At 52.5% G+C, this 20,673-nt stretch overlaps 1 protein-coding gene across 12 annotated transcripts in view; it reads left to right on the plus strand.

Moving 5' to 3' along the window:
* The window catches only part of RGS3 (regulator of G protein signaling 3), a gene marked incomplete at its 5' end in the record, with an annotated part of 163,344 nt that overhangs the window by 113,136 nt on the left and 29,535 nt on the right, over nucleotides 1-20,673 (plus strand). Inside the window, one exon of one of the 12 annotated variants that reach the window (XM_080819966.1) lies at nucleotides 489-1,204. The exons of 10 other annotated variants lie outside the window; for them this stretch is intronic. In XM_080819966.1, the coding sequence (XP_080676092.1) occupies nucleotides 489-596 (108 nt within the window). In that variant the 3' untranslated portion in view covers nucleotides 597-1,204. Of the gene's footprint in view, nucleotides 1-488; nucleotides 1,205-17,736; nucleotides 18,060-20,673 lie in introns of those variants that run through there. One more of the 12 variants, XM_080819967.1, reaches the window with a different exon arrangement.

Genomic DNA, 20,673 nt, shown 5'->3' on the forward strand with positions numbered 1-20,673 from the left:
CGAGCCTCGCTGAGACTCAGTGTTTTCGTCAGGAAAGTGGACGGATTGACGGGGTTCTCAGGACGATTAAGCTCGTGTCATGTGCACACAAGAAGAGCTCTGTGAACTAGCGGCTCTTGTTATCACTTGAAAGCTATGTTTATATAGGAAGATTCGTCTAGTGGCCTTGCTTATTGAAGCTGAACGCTGCTGCTCTGAGCACATGGGATGCGTGCTCCAGGTCACTGTCTGGAGCAGCTAACCAGCTAACCAGCTGCTGTATTCCGGGGGCCCAGGCAGGGAAACTGAGGCCTCCCGAGTCTCCTCTGGCTCTGAGCCTTCTCCCAGATGGGACGCCTTGTCATCTCCACTGGTCAGCTAGAGGCGGGACCCGGGAGATGCCAGGGTCTGTCCGAGCACCTTAGGAAGGAACAGGGGCAGGTCTTGGAGACAGGCAGCCCTGGCCTGAGTAGGCAGCGAGCTAATTCCAGTTCTGTCTGGTTCCACAGAAACTCCACCCCTATGGCTCCCTCCAGCAGGAGATGGGGGCGGCCAACTCAACCAATGCTACCCAGGATAGAAGCTTTACCTCATCAGGACAGACTCTGATTGGCTGAGCAAACCCAAGGGCGGGACTCTGCTTCTGGCAACTTAACCCTTTCTTGGGCGTCCCCTACCACACAGTAACCTCACCTCAACTGGACCCAAAATGGAGGACCAAGATGGTGGGCCTAGGGTCATCTGAAGGGAGTGGCCCCACGGGTGTGTGTGTGGACTGGCTTCAGAAGGACCACAGTGGTGTGAGAGGCTCTGTGGGCACGTGCTGACTGGCATCAGAAAGTCCCAGATGGAGAAGACTCCAACTTTTTCTCCACGGGGAGGAAGGAGAAGAAAGAGCATCTGGGCTTCCCGTGGTGCCGGTGCCTGCTCTGGGGGCACAGGAGAGGTTGGCAGAGGTCAGCCCTGCTGGAGAGCGATGTCATCAGCCTCTGCTGCCAGAAGACATCTCTACGCAATCACTTCTTCATCCGTTCTCATTCATTCATTCCTTCATCCAGCAGATATTTTGGGGCCATCTCCTTTATGCCAGGCTCTAGGCTAGGAGCTGGGGATTCTGTGGAGAAGGAGGTGGATATGGTCTCTGCTCTTATCAAGATACCAGTCCTAGTAGGGGAGTGAGCATTAAATAGACACACACATGCACACACACACGATGACAAACTGATCATCCATGAAGAAAAGGATTCCTTTAAGACAGAAAGGATTAGATTGCGGTGGGGGGGGGGGGTGGGCAGGGAATATCATAACTTTTAAGTTGAGACCTGCAGGCCAGAAAGGAGTTAGCCAGTCAAGGATTTTGGAAGCAGTGTTCCAGGCAAGTGGAACAGCCTGGGGACGGTACCTGAGATGGGAAAGAGCTTGGCCTGCTGGGGCCGACAAAGGCTAGTGTGGCTGGAGCTGCGTGAGGAGGCAGAGCAGGAGGGTGGGTGGGGCCAGATCACGCAGGGCCATGGTGGTTAATGTTTTGCTGATGTCACTCTAGATACAGTGGGAAGCCACTGAAGGCTTTTGAGAGAGGGACAGCCTCAGGTACATTTCTAGAAGAGCAGAGAGCCCAAGGGGGCACCCAAGTGGGTGTAAAGGGATCAGTTAAGGGGTCCGTTCAGTCTTCTGGGTGAAGAGCTGTAGTGGCCTGTCCTGGATAGTCTGGGGAGGTAGGTATGTGACTTTCCAGACCTTGGGATACAGTGGAGGCCCTGGGCTGAGAGGAGAGAATTCCCTGGCCCCCATCCGCCTTTGTTCTCCTCCACTTTGTCTTGTTCTCTCAGTGATGCAAGTGAGCCCTGGAGCCTTCCTCACAGAGCCTCCTCCTGGCTGGGCCTGGGTGGGCAACAGTGCTGAGTTCTAGCAATGGCCCTGGAAGGTGGGAACACCTGGGGCTTTGCCTGGCCCAGGTGGGAAAGTTCACAGCCCCCAGGCCTCAGTAGAGATTGCCCATCCTGTGCTGAATGGTCCAACAGGAAGCTGGGACACAGCCCTCTAGAAACAGATTTGGTTTGCTTTCTGCAGAGCTCCCAAGGTTCAGGGACTGGGGCTAGGTGTGGCTCAGCTAAAGGAAGACCTATTGGGGGACAGTGATTGGAGCCCAGTCTGCTCATGGCCTGGAGCTCAGGCTTGGACAGCTCTCCTACCCTTCTCTAACTGCCAAGACCTAGAGGGAGGGAAGCCAGAGGTCACAGGTCTGAGTAATACAGGTCGGACACAAAAGGTATATGTAGGACCACAGTCACTTGCATAGAAAAAGGGGATCAAAGAGGCTGGAGAGATGGCTCAGGCCAGAGAAGCCCCTGGACCTTGGATGGTCTCTGCATCGTGTCCTGTAAGGGCTCAGTGTCTTTAGAGAGGGCTCTTACGCCTGGTGAGGTTGTTCAGCTGCTGTCGCCACTTGAACTCCATGAAGGATGGCCCAGAAGGGAATGCTATGTCCCTCACCTCCCATGTAGGCAAGATCAGACACCTCTTGAAGAGGGGACGGCATATATCTGCCAGTGACCGTGCCGATGTCCCAGCCCAGCAGGGGAACATGCTGGGCCTCGAGGCCTGGCGATAACCGTGTCTGGGGGCCTGGACTCCGCCCACAGGATTCATTCTTGAGAGGCTGAGCAGCTGCCTCGGCAGAGACAGCAAGCTGCACTTGGATTTCATTTGATTCCCTTATAAAATGACATTAAGAGGAATGCGAGGCCCGGGAGGATCGCCTGTCTGGAAAAGGAGCAAGCTCGACTCTCCAGGACCTGGTGACCAACCTCCGCCCCCCAGACTGTGGCCGAGGACAGGAGCTCTGGCCACCGGGAAATGGAGAATCAGAACACAACACGGAGCCCTGGGGACAGGGCTTTCCTCCCAGCTTGTCCCCGACAACCTGCCGACTTGACTGGTACTCCCATTGGGGTCCTAGGCCCAGCCAGCCGCTGGGGGAGCGAACATTAGCTCCTGGAGGGCCCGGGCCCGTCCATCTGGGGACCCCGGGGAGCCACAGCACCACTGAGGCTCTGCCTCTCAGAGCGATGAAACAATGCACTGGGCTCCACGGGCTCGAGAAGATGAAACATGACCGAGCGGCTGCTGCTCTTCAGCGTCCCTGGCCGTCCCAGCCCGGGATGATGGACATGCTATGGAAATGGCATCTGAGAGTCATAATCACGGGAAACACGGCTGGGCCCCGCCCTCCACATAAATCATGCTAAGAAGCCTACACAATGGTCTCTTTCCTGATGGTCCAATTGTCTCCGTTTGGTGTCTGGGGCCTGGGAGCCGGGAGGATGGGAGCAAACCATTTATTGTTAAAAAGGCCATCTGTGCGATTTGAATACAAAGTGATCCTTTAAGTTCCCCTCACACCCTCGGATCCCGTGTTTTCTGAGTTCTCAGGCCCTGGGTCTTTTGAAACTCTGTTTCTCCTGGAAGGAGCAATGCCGGGTCTCTGCTGGCCTGGCCTTTTGACCCTTTGTGAGCTGGGACCTGTTGGAAATAAGGACATTTCTTTATGTATGTCTTGTCTGTTTTTTTTTTTTTTAATCTTTTATTTAAACATTTTTCATCCACCAGAACCCTCCTTTCTCACACACAGCCCCAGGTGGGATTTGCAGAGTGAGGGTGGAGGCCGTCTCTGGGAGGGTTCCTCACAGGGTCAGCAGGGCCTTCCGGGCCGGCAGCTGGAGTCCCCAGGCATTATCTCCCCAGACCACCAGCAGCCTCGCTGTATGGATAAAAGGGTCTGGGACTCAGAGAAGTTAAATGATTTATCCAAGGTCACATGGTTGGCAAGAGGCTGAGCTGGTCTTCAAGCCAGGGCCTTTCCACCTGACCCACTGCTCTTCCCAGATGCAGAGGCTTGCTCTTTGCGGGCGGAAGCAGAGAAATCAATCATCTCCTTCCGGAAGAGGCAGGAGGATGATATCGTGCGTGTGGAAGCCTTGGCCCTTTCAGCTCTAGAGGAGATGCCTTAGGATAAATGAATGTCTTATTCTCCACACAGTGGAGTCTAAGCTCCCAGAGTTCATATGTCCGAGGGGTAGCCCAGAAAAGCGCAAGAGCTTCACACCAGATTTGGTATGAAGGGCAAGGGAGAGTTCCTGAAGGCTGCAGGGGGGCGGCCGAATGGTCGCTGATGGTCCCTCCCCTTTCGACTCTGGCATTCTAGAGCATCAGCAGACACAGTACTGGGTACCCAGCAGCAATGGAACTGGGGCCAAAGGCAGAAGGGGATAGCTACAGGTTTAGGACCTGAGTCCTGGAAATAGGCCTTTGGCCCAAGCCCCGTCAAGGGCAGGGAGAGAGTCGGCTCTGCACTCTGGGCCCAGGTTTTGCTAATGGACTAGTTCTAAATCTCAACCCCAAGTGACTGGGAATCAGCTGGACTGGATATCAGACACTCCCCCGAGGACGCAGGCTCTTTTCCCTAAACGGCTCGAGTGTTTTCCAGTCTCCGCAGCCTTCTCCTCTCCCCAGCTTGCTGCTCATCTGGCTCTGGACAGACTGCCGGCTTCGCCGTCTTGCCCTTCTCCTCTGCCATGGTGGTCTTCTTGTTTTAGCTCTTAAGGAAGATAGCACAACCTGACCCTCCATACTGTCTTGACCTTATCTTCCCTTAAGCCTTTCTCCGAACAGGGCCACCATCCTGCCCTCGTTCCCAGATCCTTGGCTCAAGGGCAGAATGACAACACAGGGTGTCGGGTGAGCATGTACACTGTGACATTTGTTGTCTCTTTAATCCTCACTCCGGCCCTCATGAGGTTCATTATCCCCATTACACATCTACTCTCCTTACACCCAACTGGTAGAGAAAGACGCTGAGTCTCAGAGAAATTAAGAAACTTGCCCAGGGTCATACAGCTGGGGTGGCGAGGATTGGACCGTGGTGGCCCAGTGCCAGAGCCCCTTGAATCGCTCTGCATTACTGCTTTCCGGCCATCACAGACCAGCCAAGCAGCTTCAGACCACGAGGGAGGCTGTTGTTAGAATAAAGGCCAGGTCTCCGCTAGACTCTCAAGGCTCTCACTGGGTACCCTCTACTCTCATTGTGTAGCTCCAGTCTGGCCGCCCTGGATTATTTCAACCCTTCTCCAAACTCTGTGCATTCATATCTCGGCCATTCCACCTATCGTTGCCTGCCCCACTTTGCGGCCCCAGCAGTCCTCAACCTTTAGGGCTCAGCCCCTCTCCTGAGACACCGCTCTTGGACGTGCGTCAGAAGTGCATCAGAAGTCGTTGCTTCCTTCTCTGTGCCCCCATGGCATTCACCCTTAACAGTGTGTTAGGCAGATATGGCTCTTCTGCAAGACTGTGAGCTCCTTCGCAGCCAGTAGCGGTCCTATCTTGTCTATTTCTTTTTCTGTTACTATCCTATTCTTGGTACGCACTCAGGAGATGTTGTAGAATTGAATTGGGTCCTATGGTTTGAGCCTCTCATGTTCTAGAATATAAATAAGGAAACTGAGTCTCAAACCAGGGAAATGACCTGGCCATAGTCATGGGCAAGTTAGTGGCCAAGCCAAATCTCCTGACTGTCTTGGCTGAGAGCTTTCTCTGTTGCGCCTCCATTTGGTGAGACCAGAGCCTGGATCCCCACCTGTTTTACTAAACAATCTGGCCAGGTTCATTTCAGGGTCATGGATACTACCATAGTCTATGCTGACTCCTGGCATCCTCAGAGACAAAGGAGAACTGACCAGAGCTGCTCCCAAGGTTCTCTTCCCCAGCTTTGTGGGGCTCCCCTCTCACTGAAACTCTTGCCCTAGAGAAAACCAGAATAGGATTCTGAAGATCTTGGTTCAAATCCTGATGTTGCCGGTAACTGACTGTGGACTTTGGGCAAATTACTCTCTCTCTCTGCTTCTTTACCAAGAAAAATGAGGCAGTTGAGTCTAGATGAGCTCCGGGAGTCATCTTCAAAGCCCCAGAACTCTTAGTAGCAGGTTAAAGGGAGAAAGAAAATAGACGTTTTGGTCTTCACATTGGAACAAGAGTGTATGCATGGTGGGTATATGTAAATGTGTGGTTAATATTCATCATGTGGTTAATATTCACATTAATATGTAGTTAATATTCATCATGTACTCGTGATTTACTTACGGATCTTGTACTGGAAGGGATCCCTATCATAGGTACACAAATTATGAACACACTCCTGCCTCCTCCCACCCAAAGGTGCCTCCTTCCAGGCTGGCCCCCGGGAAGCCAGTACAAAGATCTTCCAACCCCAAATCCTCGCCTCTTCCTTCTTCCTTTCTATGCACCAGACTCTTGTTTGAACTTCACATATATGTGTTCTTTAACCTTTCCCACGACTGGGTCTATGGCCTATGCTGACTTTCAAGTGGAATTTGTGGTGATCAATACTCAGTACCTTTCGTTTCTCGTGTGGTCAGAAATCTCCTCAGACTCTTCCCCAGAAGTCACCCCTGACATTTTTCATTGCCTTTAATGTATATCTTCTTTCACTCAAACACTATTCCAGGTAAATTTCCTAAAACGGTGTCTTTCAAATGGGAATGACTTTCTCTGATAGCTTTCGGCTGTTGCTCCTTGTGGAAGAACATTAAGGGTTAGGTAAGCTAGCCCAAGAAGCTGACCACCGTTTATAACAGAGTTTTCAGTGGGGGAGTGCATGCTGAGACCCGTAATCAACTCTCAGAACCTTGGGAACACAACTCAACACATACCCAAGAGCCGATGAATACAGTGTTTATTTTATGAATGACTAGAGTTTTGATGGAACCACTGAACCTTTGAATGGGGAACTGAAAATCCTCCCTCCTCCCACACCAAGATGGGTTGATGAACAAGCTGATTTATAGAAACCAAGACCAAGAGAGGGGCAAGAACCTGGCCAAGGGCCAAGCAGTTGGTGTTAGAACTGAAACTAGGCCCCATAACTTAAGCTTCTAGTCCAATGTTCCTCTTCCGTGACTTTTGAAGAGTCGGCCAGGTTGGGGGTGGGGGAGGGCACAGATGTCCTAGAGACGCCCTCCTTGTCTCACTTAGCTGTGTTGTCATTAGAAAAAGTAAGTCACCACTTTGGGCTGTAATGGAAATACTGAGAAACGGCCTGGCTAATGGCGTGGGGAGAGGTTGTCTAGTCGGCTGGCTGGTCTATAAATTCCTGGTGTGTTCCTGCTGGAGCAGAATGAATGGGGCTGCTCCACCTGGGGCTCTGAGCGTGGCAGGACTGGTGGAGATGCTCCCTGTGCTCGGTTCTAAAAATAGTGGTGGGAATGGAGCTGAGGGGAAGAGGAGGGGGGGATCCTTTGGGAGCTGGGTGGGGCGCCTCACCCCCTTCCTCTTCCTGCCAGGCTCTATGTGAGGAAGGGCCATAGGTTCAGAGAATTTAGGTCTGGGAGGGTCCTGGAGCCATCATCCTTCACACCCTGTTTGTATACAGAAGAGGAGGCCCCGCGGGTCCCAAGAGGGGAATGGACTGGCCAGCAGTGGCTGGGCCCAGGGAGAAGGTCTCTGCTGGCAGGCTCTTTTCCCCCTGCTGTTTCAGCAGGGAAGTGGCAGGCTTTGGGAGGCTTTCTCTCACCTCCTCTGGGAGTGCACAGAGCCTGGGAACTCCTGGGGCCGGATGTGGTTGGGCTTCCTGAGAGTCGCCCAGCAGGCGAGGAGTACTGGCCAGTCTGCCCAGAGCCCTGACCTCTGCCAGTGGGCCTTCTAGCGCCACGCCTTCCCTTTGCTGGCGTCCCCACCCTTGCTAACTTGTTCTTCTGTCGCCTCCTGGACGGTCTGCAGGGACGGCAGACAGGGCCCTACAGGACAGAGGGCCTACTAGCTCAGGACCTTTCTCTGCCCTTCCTCAGGAACAAGGACACCTAGCTAAGGTAGAGGCAGGGTCCTGGGCCCAAACCCAGTTTTGTTTCTCAGTAGCTGTGCAATTAGTGGTAGGTGTCATCTGTGTGTCTACCTAGTGGTAGGTAGCATCTGTCAAATGAGATGAGGACCCCTATCTCGCTGGATTCTTAGGAGCACTCGAGGGGATGGGCTGTGTGAAGTCCCGGCATGCAGAAGGTACTCAGTCATGGTAGCTGTCATGCACACAGACTTGACTTTCTGAACCCCTCTCCCTGGGGCTTCTACCAATGGAGGCATGACAGGTGTTGGTTTGTTTATTAAAGGCAGTTGACTTCTGTCGTGTTGTTACAAAAGCGATTTGTGCTTATTATGAAGAAAACATTTAATACAGTTGAAGCAGAAGAAGGAAATGAAGTTCACTTTTAATCCAAACACCCGGAGACAACCACTGTTAACATTTTGGGGTGTATCCTGTCAGGCATTTTTTTTATACACATGAGTATTTACTTTGCAAATTGGGGTTACTGGTGCACACAAATTTCTAACTTGTTTTTTTCCATTCAGCAATATGTAGTGTATCCATATTTCCATGTCAATAAATATTCTTCTACAGCATCATTTTTAGCACTTGGGGAGTATTTCATTGTGTTTATCTAAATGATCTCCAGTAGTTCAACATGTAGGTTGTTTCCAATTTTTCTTTTCTTTTTTTTTTTTTTTCAAAGATTTATTTATTTGAGGGGCGCCTGGGTGGCTCAGTGGGTTAAAGCCTCTGCCTTCAGCTCAGGTCATGATCCCAGGGTCCTGGGATCCAGACCCGCGTCGGGCTCTCTGCTTGGCGGGGAGCCTGCTTCCCTTCCTCTCTCTCTGCCTGCCTCTCTGCCTACTTGTGGTCTCTGTCTGTCACATAAATAAATAAAATCTTTTTAAAAAACCCCCCAAAATAAAGATTTATTTATTTGAGAAAGAGCGAGCACAAATGGGAGGAGGAACAGAGGGAGAGGGAGAGAAAATCTCAAGCAGACTCCCCCATGAGCAGGGAGCCCAATGGAGGCTTGACCTCATGACCCATGAGATCATGACCTGAGCTAAAACCAAGAGCCTGGAGCCCAACCGACTGAGCCACCCAAGCACCCCTCCAGCTTTTCATTGTTACAAAACCCTGAGATAAAAATACCTATAGGCATATCTTGGTATCCCCCAGCATCATCCAGTATACATGTTCGACCCTCCACAGATATTTGTTGAATGAATTTTATCAGAATAAATTCCAGGTAGTAGAATTCCGAGCCAGAAGGTAAATATTTGTAAAAAAAACTTTTTGATACCTATTTCTAAATGACTCCCTGGAATGGCTGTACTGAATTATGATCTGTACTTTGAAGATTTTATTTATTTGTTTGGTGGGGGGGAGAGTGAGAGAGAGTGCAGGAGCAGAGGGGAGGGGCAAAGGGAGAGGGAGAGAATCTCAAGCAGACTCTGGGCTGAGTGGGGAGTCCAATGAGAGGCTCGATCTCAAGACCCTGAGATCATGACCTGAGCCAAAACCAAGAGTTGGACACTTAAGTGACTGAGCCATTCAGGCGCCCCAGGACTTTCCCTTTTTAGCACAGAAAGTCCTGCTTGTTGAGAAACCCCTTTTGTCCCAAGCAAACTGAGAGTCTGGGTGAGAGAATGCCCATTTCCCCGCACCCTCACCAAAACGGCATTGTCACTCTTCGATGGGGTTAATGCCTTTGATTTCTAGAGATGTTGAATATTTGTTTATATGCCTTTAGTCACTTGTGTTGCCTCTTTTTTTTTTAAGATTTTATTTATTTATTTGACAGACAGAGTTCACAAGTAGGCAGAGGGGCAGGCAGAGAGAGAGGGGGAAGTAGGCTCCCCACTGAGCAGAGAGCCCGATGCGGGGCTCGATCCCAGGACCCCGAGATCACAACCCGAGCTGAAGGCAGAGGCTCAACCCACTGAGCCACCCAGGTGCCCCTGCGTTGCCTCTTTTGTGAGTCCTTTCTCACATTTAAAAAATTGGGCTGCTTACAGTTTATTAGCTGACAAGAACTCTCTGTATAATAAAGATATTCGTGTTTATTTTTTATTATTCTTTAAAACTGTAGTTGTTTCCAACTGATAGGTAGTCAGTCATGTCTATAAATTGTTTTGGTAGCATCTTTTTTTTTTTTTTTAAGATTTTATTTATTTATTTGACAGAGCAAGAGACAGCGAGAGAGGGAACATACGCAGGGGGAGTGGGGGAGGGAGAAGCAGGTTTCCCGCCGAGCAGGGACCCCGACTCAGGGCTTGATCCTAGGGCCCTGGCTGGGATCATGACCCAAGCCGAAGGCAGATGCCCAATGACTGAGCCACCCAAGTGCCCCTAAGTAGCCGCTTTTTGAGATATTATTTCTATGTCTTAGAATTCATTCATTCATTGTGTTTTTTTGGTGTATCCCCCAGACTTTTGCAACAATCACCACAATCAATATTAGAATCTCCAGAAGAAAGCAGACCCTGCAGCTGTCAGCCCCCACCTCCTCCAACCCAAGGCAACCACTGAGACACTTTCTTGTCTGTATAGACTTACCTCTTCTGGACAGTTCATTTAAGTGGAATCCTGTAATATTTGGGGTTTGGTGGCCAGCTTCTTTCACTTCGTGTCATATTTCCAGGGTTCATCCATAGGGTAGCACGTGACTGTGCTTCGTTTCTCTGTATGGCTGTCTAATATTTCATGGACGGGTGGATCCATGGCTACGCCGCATTTCATTTACCCGGTCATCCATCGATGAACGTTTGAGTTGTTTCTGCCTTGCAGCTACTGTGGATAAGGCTGCTGTAAATGCTTGTGTGCAGGTTTTTGTGCAGACATATGTATCCGCTTCTCAGCAATATGTGCCTCCCCCCGGGTCAAATGGCAACTTTATGTGTAACTTTTGGAGGACCTGCTAGACTGTTTTCCAGAGGGGCTGCATGATTTCTCCTCCCCACCATCAGTGTATGAGGGTTCCACTTTCCCCACATTCTCTTGGATAACACTTATTATTTTCCCGTTTTTAAAAACAATAGCCATCCTTGTGGGTCTGAAGTCGTATCTTGCTGTGGGTTTGAATTGCATTTTTCTGATGACTAATATAGCTATAAATTTTTAATTTTATTTTTTTTTGCCTTTGGGGTTGTGGTATTCACCACAGGATTCTATAATATTCACCCCCTACCTTGAACTGTATGGTTTATTTTTCAAGTTTTACCCCCCTCCTCCTCATTAACTGTCTATTCCTACAGCAGGTTGAGACTTAATAAATTTACCTTTATGGTAAGTGGCCGTAGTTATCCCAAGGCTGCCCTCCCAGTATTCTGCAAAATTTCCTCTGGAATGCTGTACCCTCATTCTGCCGGGGTTTTACCCTTACCTTTTCCATAGACATATTTCCATATTGGGCATGACACCAGATCTAGAATAGTTTGTCCTCACCTCCTACTATCCACAACAAATGTGTCAGCTGACCCATACTTCTCTTTGCTTTCCTCCGCGCCTCTCAGGGATGGTTGAAATCATCTGGAATTTTAGTTTCTGATTATTATCATTTTAGACTATTCATCCTGTTTTAAGTGTCATTTATTTAAGTTGCATTCAGCTCCTCAATTATGTTATCACTAGTTCAGTGTATGTATGTTTCCGGATTCATTGCTCACCCGTCTCTTGGATACCACACCATCTCGTTCTTGACTCCTTGGCTTGGGCTCATTCTTTTTTTTTCTGGAGAGCTCTCTTGAGTAATTTTTCCATAAAGCGTCTATGGGTGGCATAATTTCTTAGTCTTTCAAAGTCTGAAAATATTTGCCGTCATGTTTGAGTCATCGTTTTCCGACGTTGAGAATTCTAGGCTAGCAGTCCTTGTTCTCCAGATACTTAAGGGCGATGCTCTGTCATCCCAGCATTTATGCTGTAAGAAGCACAGTCCTCAGTTGATTCTCTAAAGTTTCTTTATGGAAACAAGCAGCATTTCTCTTTCTAGTCTTTGGAATTTGGAAATGTCACCAGATCATTACTGAGCTCTTTGTTCTCCATGGGTAGTTTTTCCTGGCACCAAGCAGGCAAGCTCTTTCAGCTTATGTTGACTCCAGCAAGCAGATGAATGGTGGTGCCCATTCTCGAAGGCAGAAACAATAAAGAGGGACCAGTTTGGGTGACAGGGTCATGAATCCCACTGCAGTACAGGTATTGTGATGGGAGGACTAGTTAGTGGTTTCTCATGGAAACAAGAACATTTAGACCAGGGCATCTTAAACCACCCATGGTGAAGGGCCTTATGCTTTTATAAAACGAACACTACATGTGATTTCCCCTGTTGGTCTGCTAATGCTCAAACCAGCCTTGTACCCAATCCATATTCAGTAAGACCAGTACACCGGTCTTGGGCTTGTGTTCCACATCAATGTAAAGTGGCTACAAAAGTTTCTAAACACTTGATTTTGCTGCTCATCCAACAAGAAGTTCGTGGATCAGTATGATTCTGCAGACCACGCTGAGTAACACTGACCTCGTCAAACCCCGGTGCCCATTTTAGAAACACGGAAGCTGAGACCCAGAAAGGAGACTGGCCTTGCCCTAGATCTCACAGACGACCACAGCAAAATCAGCATCTCAGTCCGGTCTTTCCTCTACTGACCCTCTCTTGTGGTGGCCTGGGCCCAAGTCCAGCAGGCCAAACAGCAAGTAGACTCAGGAGGCCCTGTATCTAGCAGCCAAGGTCACGGGGCTGGCCTCCATGTATCTGAGTTGGTGGGTCTGTGCTGAAAGCTGGCCAAGAACTCAGGAAGTCAGGACCCAGCCTGACCCTGAAGCTGGCACAAGCATAGCGGGTTGGGGATTGCTCCCGAAGCCTGAAATCCTAGGCCAGCATGTGGCCAGTTGGACTGCAGCCGGGAAGGGAGACGGTCTCAGCCCTTGGCCCCCCTGTACCTCTGCAGCCGCCAGAGGTCAGATCGATATCACTGAGGCGGCAGCGGTGTGTGCCCGGGTTGTGGGCAGAAGCCAGCCAGGGGCAGTTCGCAGGGACAGCTCTGCAGGTGAACATTTGATCTTCTGGATTTCACTGCCCATGCGCTTTTCCGCATTGTGGTTGGGAGATCTAGTTCCTGGGAGCAGATTGGGACTCGGCCTCGCTGCCTGAAGTTGCTGAGGAGGGAATCGCTTCTCGGCTTTTTGGCTAAGATTAAGTGTAGTATCTGAAGTTGCTGAAGAAGGGGAAGATGCGAGAGGACAAGTGCTTAGGGAGCAGGAGAGGGGGGGCAGAGCATCCAGGGGAAGAGCACAGGCCCTGGGGCCATTTTACAGATGAGGCAACTGAGACTCAGAGACATTAAAATGACTTGCCCAAGGTAACTCACACACTGAGTTTTTATTTTTTATTTTTTTATTCCAAAGCCTGTGCTCTTTCTAAATTCCACTGACTGAATTCCACAGAATTCCTCTAGTGAGAGAAACTGGAGGGGCCTGGGACTGGCCAATGAAAGCAAGGGAGCAGGGCTGGGTGCACTGGACACACCTCTCTGGCCTCGTTTTAGGGATGGGAGAGAGACCAGTAAGGGGGAAGGGACTCACCTGGGTTCTGCAGTCTATAGGCCGGGTCCTCCCATGGACTGGAACTTGAGGATACCTGTTGTGTCCCGTCCCACCTCACCACCTGTAGACCGGGCCCAAGAACAAGGCTAGTGCCACCAGGAAGAGTCAGGTACATGCCCTTAGCAAGCAGAAGGGGAGCAGGTCCCCTACCCTGGCATTAGGGTCATGGAAACCAGAAAACGGCAGGACAACCTCTGCCTGCAGTGTCCATGCCAAGGTCAGATCTCGGGAGTGGGCTACTTCCACATCCACCTGTGTCCGTAGCTGTGTCCACAGCTCTGAGCACAGGCTCCAGCACATGTCAGGATTCAGTGTTTATTGAAGTAACAAATAAATCTGTCTTGACTGACTCTTCTGTGGGGAGGCCCTTCTTGAATGGAATCTGCAGACCTCTAAACCAGGGATGTGAGACCCAGTGAGTAAAGACCCAGAAATTCCTAAGTGTCTTAGCAGATTTAAAGCTTGGGCTGGGGTGGGTGTGTGCAGATCATTCTAGTCTCCTAAGCCCAGGCTCATCATACTCTTCTATAGAAGGTTGGAGCAGGGGCTGGGCTTTGGAGAAGGTCGGGAGAAGCATCCCTGGGCTCAGGCTTTCACTGTCCTGCCACCCAAGCACAAACATGGCTCTTTCATTCTCCAGGGAGAATGTTCCAGAGAGAAGGAAAGCCCAAGCAGCTGCTGGTGGGGACTGTGGTGGTCTCAGCCTGTTGCATGCTCTGGGATTCCTGAGACCACGCCTCTCCCTGGCTTGTGCCCAGTTTCTGCCCTAGCAGCATCACCCTCCTCCCCAACCTGGGACAAAATCCCAGTGGACTTGGGATCAGAAGGCAAGATGGGGAAACTTACTAAGTATTAGCCTTTGGCAAGTACCCCCCGCTTTCCTTGAGGGCATTGCCAACATGTGGCCTTCCTCAGGTAGAGTGTGCAGGAAGAAGGATGGTGAGTGGGTTCCCGTGTGTGTGGGGCTCGTGATGGGGGCTTGGAGGCACCAGGGTGGGCAGTAAGGGAGAATGGTGGATACATTGCCATGGAATGGCTTGTCCTGTTGCCTGGGCTAGCTCCTGCTGCTGCCAAATCTCCCTAGGGGCCTCTCTGGAACCTTGGGCTCTGGCTGGGGGTGCTGCCCCCCAAAAACGGGAGGTGTGTACAGACTGGTTCCTTGCTGACCCTCACTGGTCCCAGCCCTGGGAGCTGCTGCTGGCTGCCTGCGTGACTGGACCACAGAGCCAGCCAGCTTCCCAGGCTAGCGGGAAGCGGGGGTGGAGGTGGTGGGGGGGGCACATCTGATACGTGGGCTGCTCTGCATAGTGGTGCAGAGCACAGTGGAGAGTGCACTGGCCTTGACCCATAGCTCTGCCCTTACTAGTACGTGACCTTGACAACGTTTCATCATCTTTCTGCCTCTGTTTACTCATTTGTAAAGTGGGGATATTAGACATCATATCTGATGGGGCTGTGAAGGTTTCATGAGTCAATGATTGGGAAGTGCTTTGACCAGTGCTGGGGCATAGGAAGTGTCAAATAAATGTGTGTCGAGTGAATTAGGTAGATTGGTAAATGCGGCCCGGGCCTTGAGTGCCCAGTGCCGATCCCTGTGGCCAGTGGGCCATCTAGATCTCACTGTCCTCTGATCCCAGCTCCCCCTGTGCTGAACAGCGTTATCATTTATGTAGGTCTGAGGAGCACTGGGTGTAGTGGAAGGAGTGCTAGACTGGGAGTGAGCAAATCCTGGGTCCCAGCCCTGCCACTCAGTTGCTCTGTGTCCTTGGGAAAGTCACTTTCTCTCTCTGGGCCTCGGATTCAATGTCTATAAATGGGAGACAGCAGTGAGAGATCTCCAAGGGCCCTTTTGGCTTAGATAGCCTGAGTGTCCACGACTCCCCCTCCTGCCCCAGTACACTGGGAGACCCACCTGCTTTGCTGATTTGCTTCTGGAGCTATGGAGAGGCAGAGGGCAGTGGCTGCCTGGGCTCCCCCAGGCACGAAGTGTTCTCCTGATCTGGCCTGGCAGGCTCCTGGGCCTCAAGGCGCTGAACTGCTGGGCCCTTTAGCTCATTATCCTTGTGCTCCAGAGCAATGATGAATGCATTCTGGATCTGTTCTGGACCCCACCCCATGGACTGGCAGAGCTGCTCTGCTCGTCGTGGTACAGTGTCTAATTACAGACTCGCTATTCTGGCTGTGTGGCTGATGTCTGTCTCCCTCAGGAACTTTGTGAGTACAGGGCCCAGGTCTGTCCATTCTCTACCACATCCCGAGGGCCCAGCACAGAGCCTGGCATGTAGTTGGCACTCTAGAACCATTTGTTGATGGAGAGGTGAAGACCCAGCTGAAACTTCATCTCATGTCAAGAAACCCTCCATTCAGACTCTCCACCCTAAGCAATCTTATCCCAAGCAGCAGAAATTCCATCCCAGGAACCAGTCAGCCCTACTAGAAATTGGTCAGCCCCATTACAACTGGACTATCTTGAGACTCATCTTCTTAGTTTCTTTTTTTTTTTTAAAGATTTTATTTATTTATTTGTCAGAGAGATAGAGAGAGTACAGGCAGGCAGAGTGGCAGGCAGAGGCAGAGGGAGAAGCAGGCTCCCTGCAGAGCAAGGAGCCCAATGTGGGACTCAATCCCAGGACGCTGGGATCATGACCTGAGCCGAAGGCAGCTGCTTAACCGACTGAGCCACCCAGGCACCCCAGCATCTTCTTAGTTTCCCAGGATAATATGGACCCTGCTTCCCAGGAGCCTGCAGGATGACAGTCAGGGGCAGGGAGATGGGCAGCGAGGGACATTCATAGACAGTGAGACTGACACAGGGAGACTAAGACGTGGAGGAAAGCACTTCAGCCCAGGGTGGGGTGAGGTTGGGAAAGGGGCACAGGGGCTCCTTGTGCCCATCACTTCTGCCATGTGACATCCTGGGGTGCCCGCTGCTCCGGTAGTAAGCAGTTTCGGGCTGGAGCTGCTGTTGGAGGGGCACCCCAGCTTGGGCCCCAGGCACAACCGAGGCTGCCTTTGTTGATCAGACAACCAACTGCAGCAGCCATAGCCGCAACGTCAGACAGCTTGGCGCTGGCAAAGCAGCCTCTGGGGCTGGGGGGAGGCTATGCTGGAGTGAGGAGTGGCCACCCTGCTGTTGGCCCAACTGGTCTTCAGTCCTGGCTTCACAGCCAGCTAACTGTGTGACACGACCATTATGTACCTGAGATTCTCCATCTGTGAATAGGGCAGTCATAGCCCCTGTCTCACAAGGTGCTGGTGGGGATACAGTGAATTTACGAAGGCCAGATTCTGGGAATAATGCCTGGCATGGGATCCCTGAACAAGAGTTGTCAGCCCCATTTTACAGAGGAGGAAACCCGGGCTCAGAGGTAGGCAGGGACTTGATCAGGAGTGCCCAGCCACCGAGTGCTGGAGCTGAAACTAGAACTGGGGGCTCTTGCCTCCCAGTCCAGGGCTCTTTCTTCTACCCCCCCAACTATCCCTCGGTTAGGGATGTCTCTTTCACTTGTGGCCCTAACCCTTGAGCTGTTGTAATGTGCTCCTCCCAGCCATCATATTGTGGGGGAGGAAGCCCTGCGCTCTCTGCCTATCTGATTCCCCAGAGTTTGACACACACAAGTGCTAAGCTCGGGCAACACTGGATGGTGCTGCTGTGCTGCTCCCCCATCCCGAGGCGGTGACATTCTCAGAGTCAGCGGCTCCTGGACTGCAGGACCCTGGGTTAAATCGTAGCCGCCCACAGGGATGTGAGCAGAGCAGCGTGGGGGTGGGGGTGTGACGGGAAGCCCGGGCGGGTGATTGGCTCCATCCTGCCTGGAGCTGGAGCCAGTGGCTTTGCACTGCCCCAGCCTGGGTGGGGAGCCCTCAGCATGCCTTTGGGGTGCATGGCTTGGGGATCCCAGCGCCAGGGGCTGCCACCGTCAGCGATGGCTGCCTCTCCCTCCAGAGCGGCTCTTGAGGGGCCAGGCCAGGCCCTGGGGACCAGGCACGAGGGAGCCAGGACCTGTGCATGCATGCGTGTGAGTGTGAGCATGTAACGGAGCAGCGCAGCCGGGGCTCCTTGCCGGCTGAAGGACTGAGGACTGGCTGCTGGAGGACGGGGACGCTTCCTGAGACATCGCGCTCTCCTTCTCCTCGGATGAAAGTGACTTGGGGAAGCAGAGTTTTCTTTGATGGAAGAAAGAAATCCAGAGCAGCAGCGCGGTGGCGGGCTGGACAGGGTGTGTATTTGGAAAGGAGGAAGAGGAGGAGGAGGAAGAGGAGGAGGGCAAAGAGGAGGAGAAGGAGGAAGAGGAGGAGGGGCGAGTGATGCAAGGGTTTTGAAAACGCTACCTAGATGTGGGAGGTGGAACCTGGTCATTTGGTTCTGCTTTTCCCAGCAGGTATCGCTCCCCTGGGGAACTTGGGTAAGTCCATAAATAGCTCTGCTGACACAAAGAAGCTCTGTCTGGGGACGGCGGCCGCTTGACACGGGCGGCCAGGAGCTGCCACAGCCACGGCCGCCCGCCAGCCTCCGGGAGGAGCCCGGTGGAGACCGGGCTGGCGGGCTGGCTGGCGGGAGCGGCAGCCAGGAGTCTCCTGGGTCCCTGCTGGAGTGTGCTGGGTAGGTGCCTTGGTGACGGGGTGGGTGTGTGGTAGGCGGGGGTGGGGGGGCTCTTGTCCAGCCTGCCCCATGCCCCTGTTCCTATTGTTTCTTCCCCAGGGCAGCCATTGATAGGCACGCTGCAACTAAATCGTGTGTGTTACGCTGAGATAGCTGTGTGTGTGTATCTATCTGTCGGTCGGTCTTTCTCAGGGTGGGGACCCACAGGGCCAGGGGCACGCTGCCACTGTGTGCTGCTCTCCACTTCTAGGCTGGTCAGCTGGTTTTTCTTTCTGGGAGAAAGGAATGTTTGGTGACCACGAGTTGGGACATTGCATGGGGAGGGCGCGCTCAGCCAGCCGTGCTGGTGATCATGTCAGGGATGCTAACTCCACTCCCCAGACACCAGGGGCGGCTGCTCTCGCCTAGTTCCGGGTCAGGCAAGGAGGTGGTCTCGGGTGGGGGTGGGGTGGGGGATGGGGAGGCGGGTCTCAGCCAGCAGGGGTGGGGGAGGGCAGGGGGAGGGTTTGCCTCTGATTCCAGAGACTTCTGCTGAAATGTCCACAGGAAGTACAAGCAGGAGTGCTCTGCCCCCTGAGCCCTTTGAGAAGCGTCCTGCACCTGCTCCCTTGGCTCCAGATGAGAACCGTAGGGGCGGGGGTGAATGTTAGGGACTTGCTCACCCCACAGAGCTAACCACGGTGAGGGCATAGAGGCCAATTCTTTTTTTCAACTTGGAAGCCCCACATTTCTACTCTTGTCCTAAGGTGTCTGGGAAGACCCTTTGCGCACTGGGACATCTGCGTCGTGGAAGAGCCATGATCCAGGTTGGGAAGGGGCTGTGTCCACACAGCAGTTGTTTGGCCAGGACCAGGATAGAGGACTTCTGCTTCCTGGAGCAGTGAGGACAGGGTACATGGGTGCCATTACCTTACCTGAGTCGCATAGTTCAACTCTGAATCTGGTACTCCTGGCTTGAGATGCCTAGTAGAGCCCAGAGCCACCAGGCCCCTCACTGAAAACTTTGCACACCCTGCTACCCTCAGGCCCATGGCTGGGGGCTACTGTCGGGCTCCTCTGTCCAGGTGGCTGAAGTGGGTGTATCTCTCAGAAGGAAGGAGCTGCAGTGCCTGCGGATCCCAGCCAGGGCGCTGAGGCCATAGTCAGAGTTTCCACCGGGGCCCCTTGAGTCCTCCGTGGCCAGCCAAGGGCACCTCCCTTCTTCCCCAGCCTTAGCATGTGGCATGGCTTAGCCCGGGGCGGGCCCTTCAGGGAGCCAAGTTCTACTGCAGGGCTTGCAAAGGCCCAGCCTGGCATCTAAAACAGCCAGGGGGATGGTGAAGATGGAGGCGGCTGAGGCGAGGGACCCTCCCCACCTCCAACCCACCGCTGGGAAGTCTCCAGGGCCTTGAACCATCCAATATCCTTGATGGGACTGCTGATTCTAGTACTTGGTATCAGGACAACCACCCCCCCAACCTCACCCCCAGTTGCTTGCCTTTGCACATGTTCCCACTGCCCAGAAAACCCATTTCTTCTCTTCAGGTCTTAATGCTGGAGAGCCCAAACTTCTACAGCTAGAGCAAATACGGCCATGGGGACCTGTCTGTCCTCTGGTGGTGGCACCCAGGGTGGTTCCTTGATGTCTTATTTACATGGGATCTGGGCCTTATTCATCTCTGGGTCTCCAGGGCCTAGCCTGGGACCCAGGCCATGGTGGGAAAGGGCCAGGATGGGCTTTCCTTAAGGATAAGCCCTGATGTCCCAGTCAGCTCTTTCTGTCTGTCTCCTAGCTCTGTGTGGCAGACAGTGGTCTCTACCAACTCGCGGGCCTAGGGAGGAGTCTCTTTGGAGGAGCCTTAGTTTCTGTGTGGGGCCGAGAGGCTATTTTGCTCCCATAGGGCCAAGTGGTTGGGAGGGGGCGGGATTTGACAGGAGGTGAAACAAGGAGGATGTTAGCTTCAGCCTGTCTGAGGTCACAGGGGAGCCTATTCAGGGGTCATGCTGGGCTGGGTGGTGTTCACACCAACATTGAGATGGTAGGGGCAGCCCCGGCTGCTTTGAATGCAATGTTCAAGGTCCTTTGCATGGACTACAGCAGCTTGGAACCCATCTTGGGCCCCTTTGGGATGCTGCCAACCATGGAGGTGGATCCGGGGTTTTGTGTGGGGCTGATTCTCAGCCACTGGGCTGCCTGGCTTTCCCAGAAGGGGCACAGTTGAAGAGGGAGTACCTTTGCCCAGCTGGGCTCCTGGAGGCCCTTAGAGCTTCTTCCCATTTACTAACCCAAGGGCCTGGAGAGGGCTGAGTCCATTTGCCTTCTGGACAGATAGGGGACTAAGGCCGGAGAGGAAGGACTTGCCTGAGGGAACATTCAACTCTGCAGCCAAGTGGGGACGAGAACCCAGGTCTCCAATTTTCCATCCCAAAGTCCTCTCTATCACACCAACTAGATGACTCAAAGCACCTAGCTTTCATCTTGATGTTCCCTCTTTTTTGTGCTCCCCAGCGACACATTACTTTCTAGTACCCCCTGGCTTGCCAGCTAGAGCCTGGCTCTCCTCTGAAAATCTGTAGAGAAAGCCCTTGCTTGGTCAACAGGCCAGAGACTGAGGCCCATTCTAGCTCCCACTCA

The sequence above is a fragment of the Martes martes genome (genome assembly GCF_963455335.1).
Source record: "Martes martes genome assembly, chromosome: 12".
In the NCBI taxonomy this organism is placed as follows: domain Eukaryota; kingdom Metazoa; phylum Chordata; class Mammalia; order Carnivora; family Mustelidae; genus Martes; species Martes martes.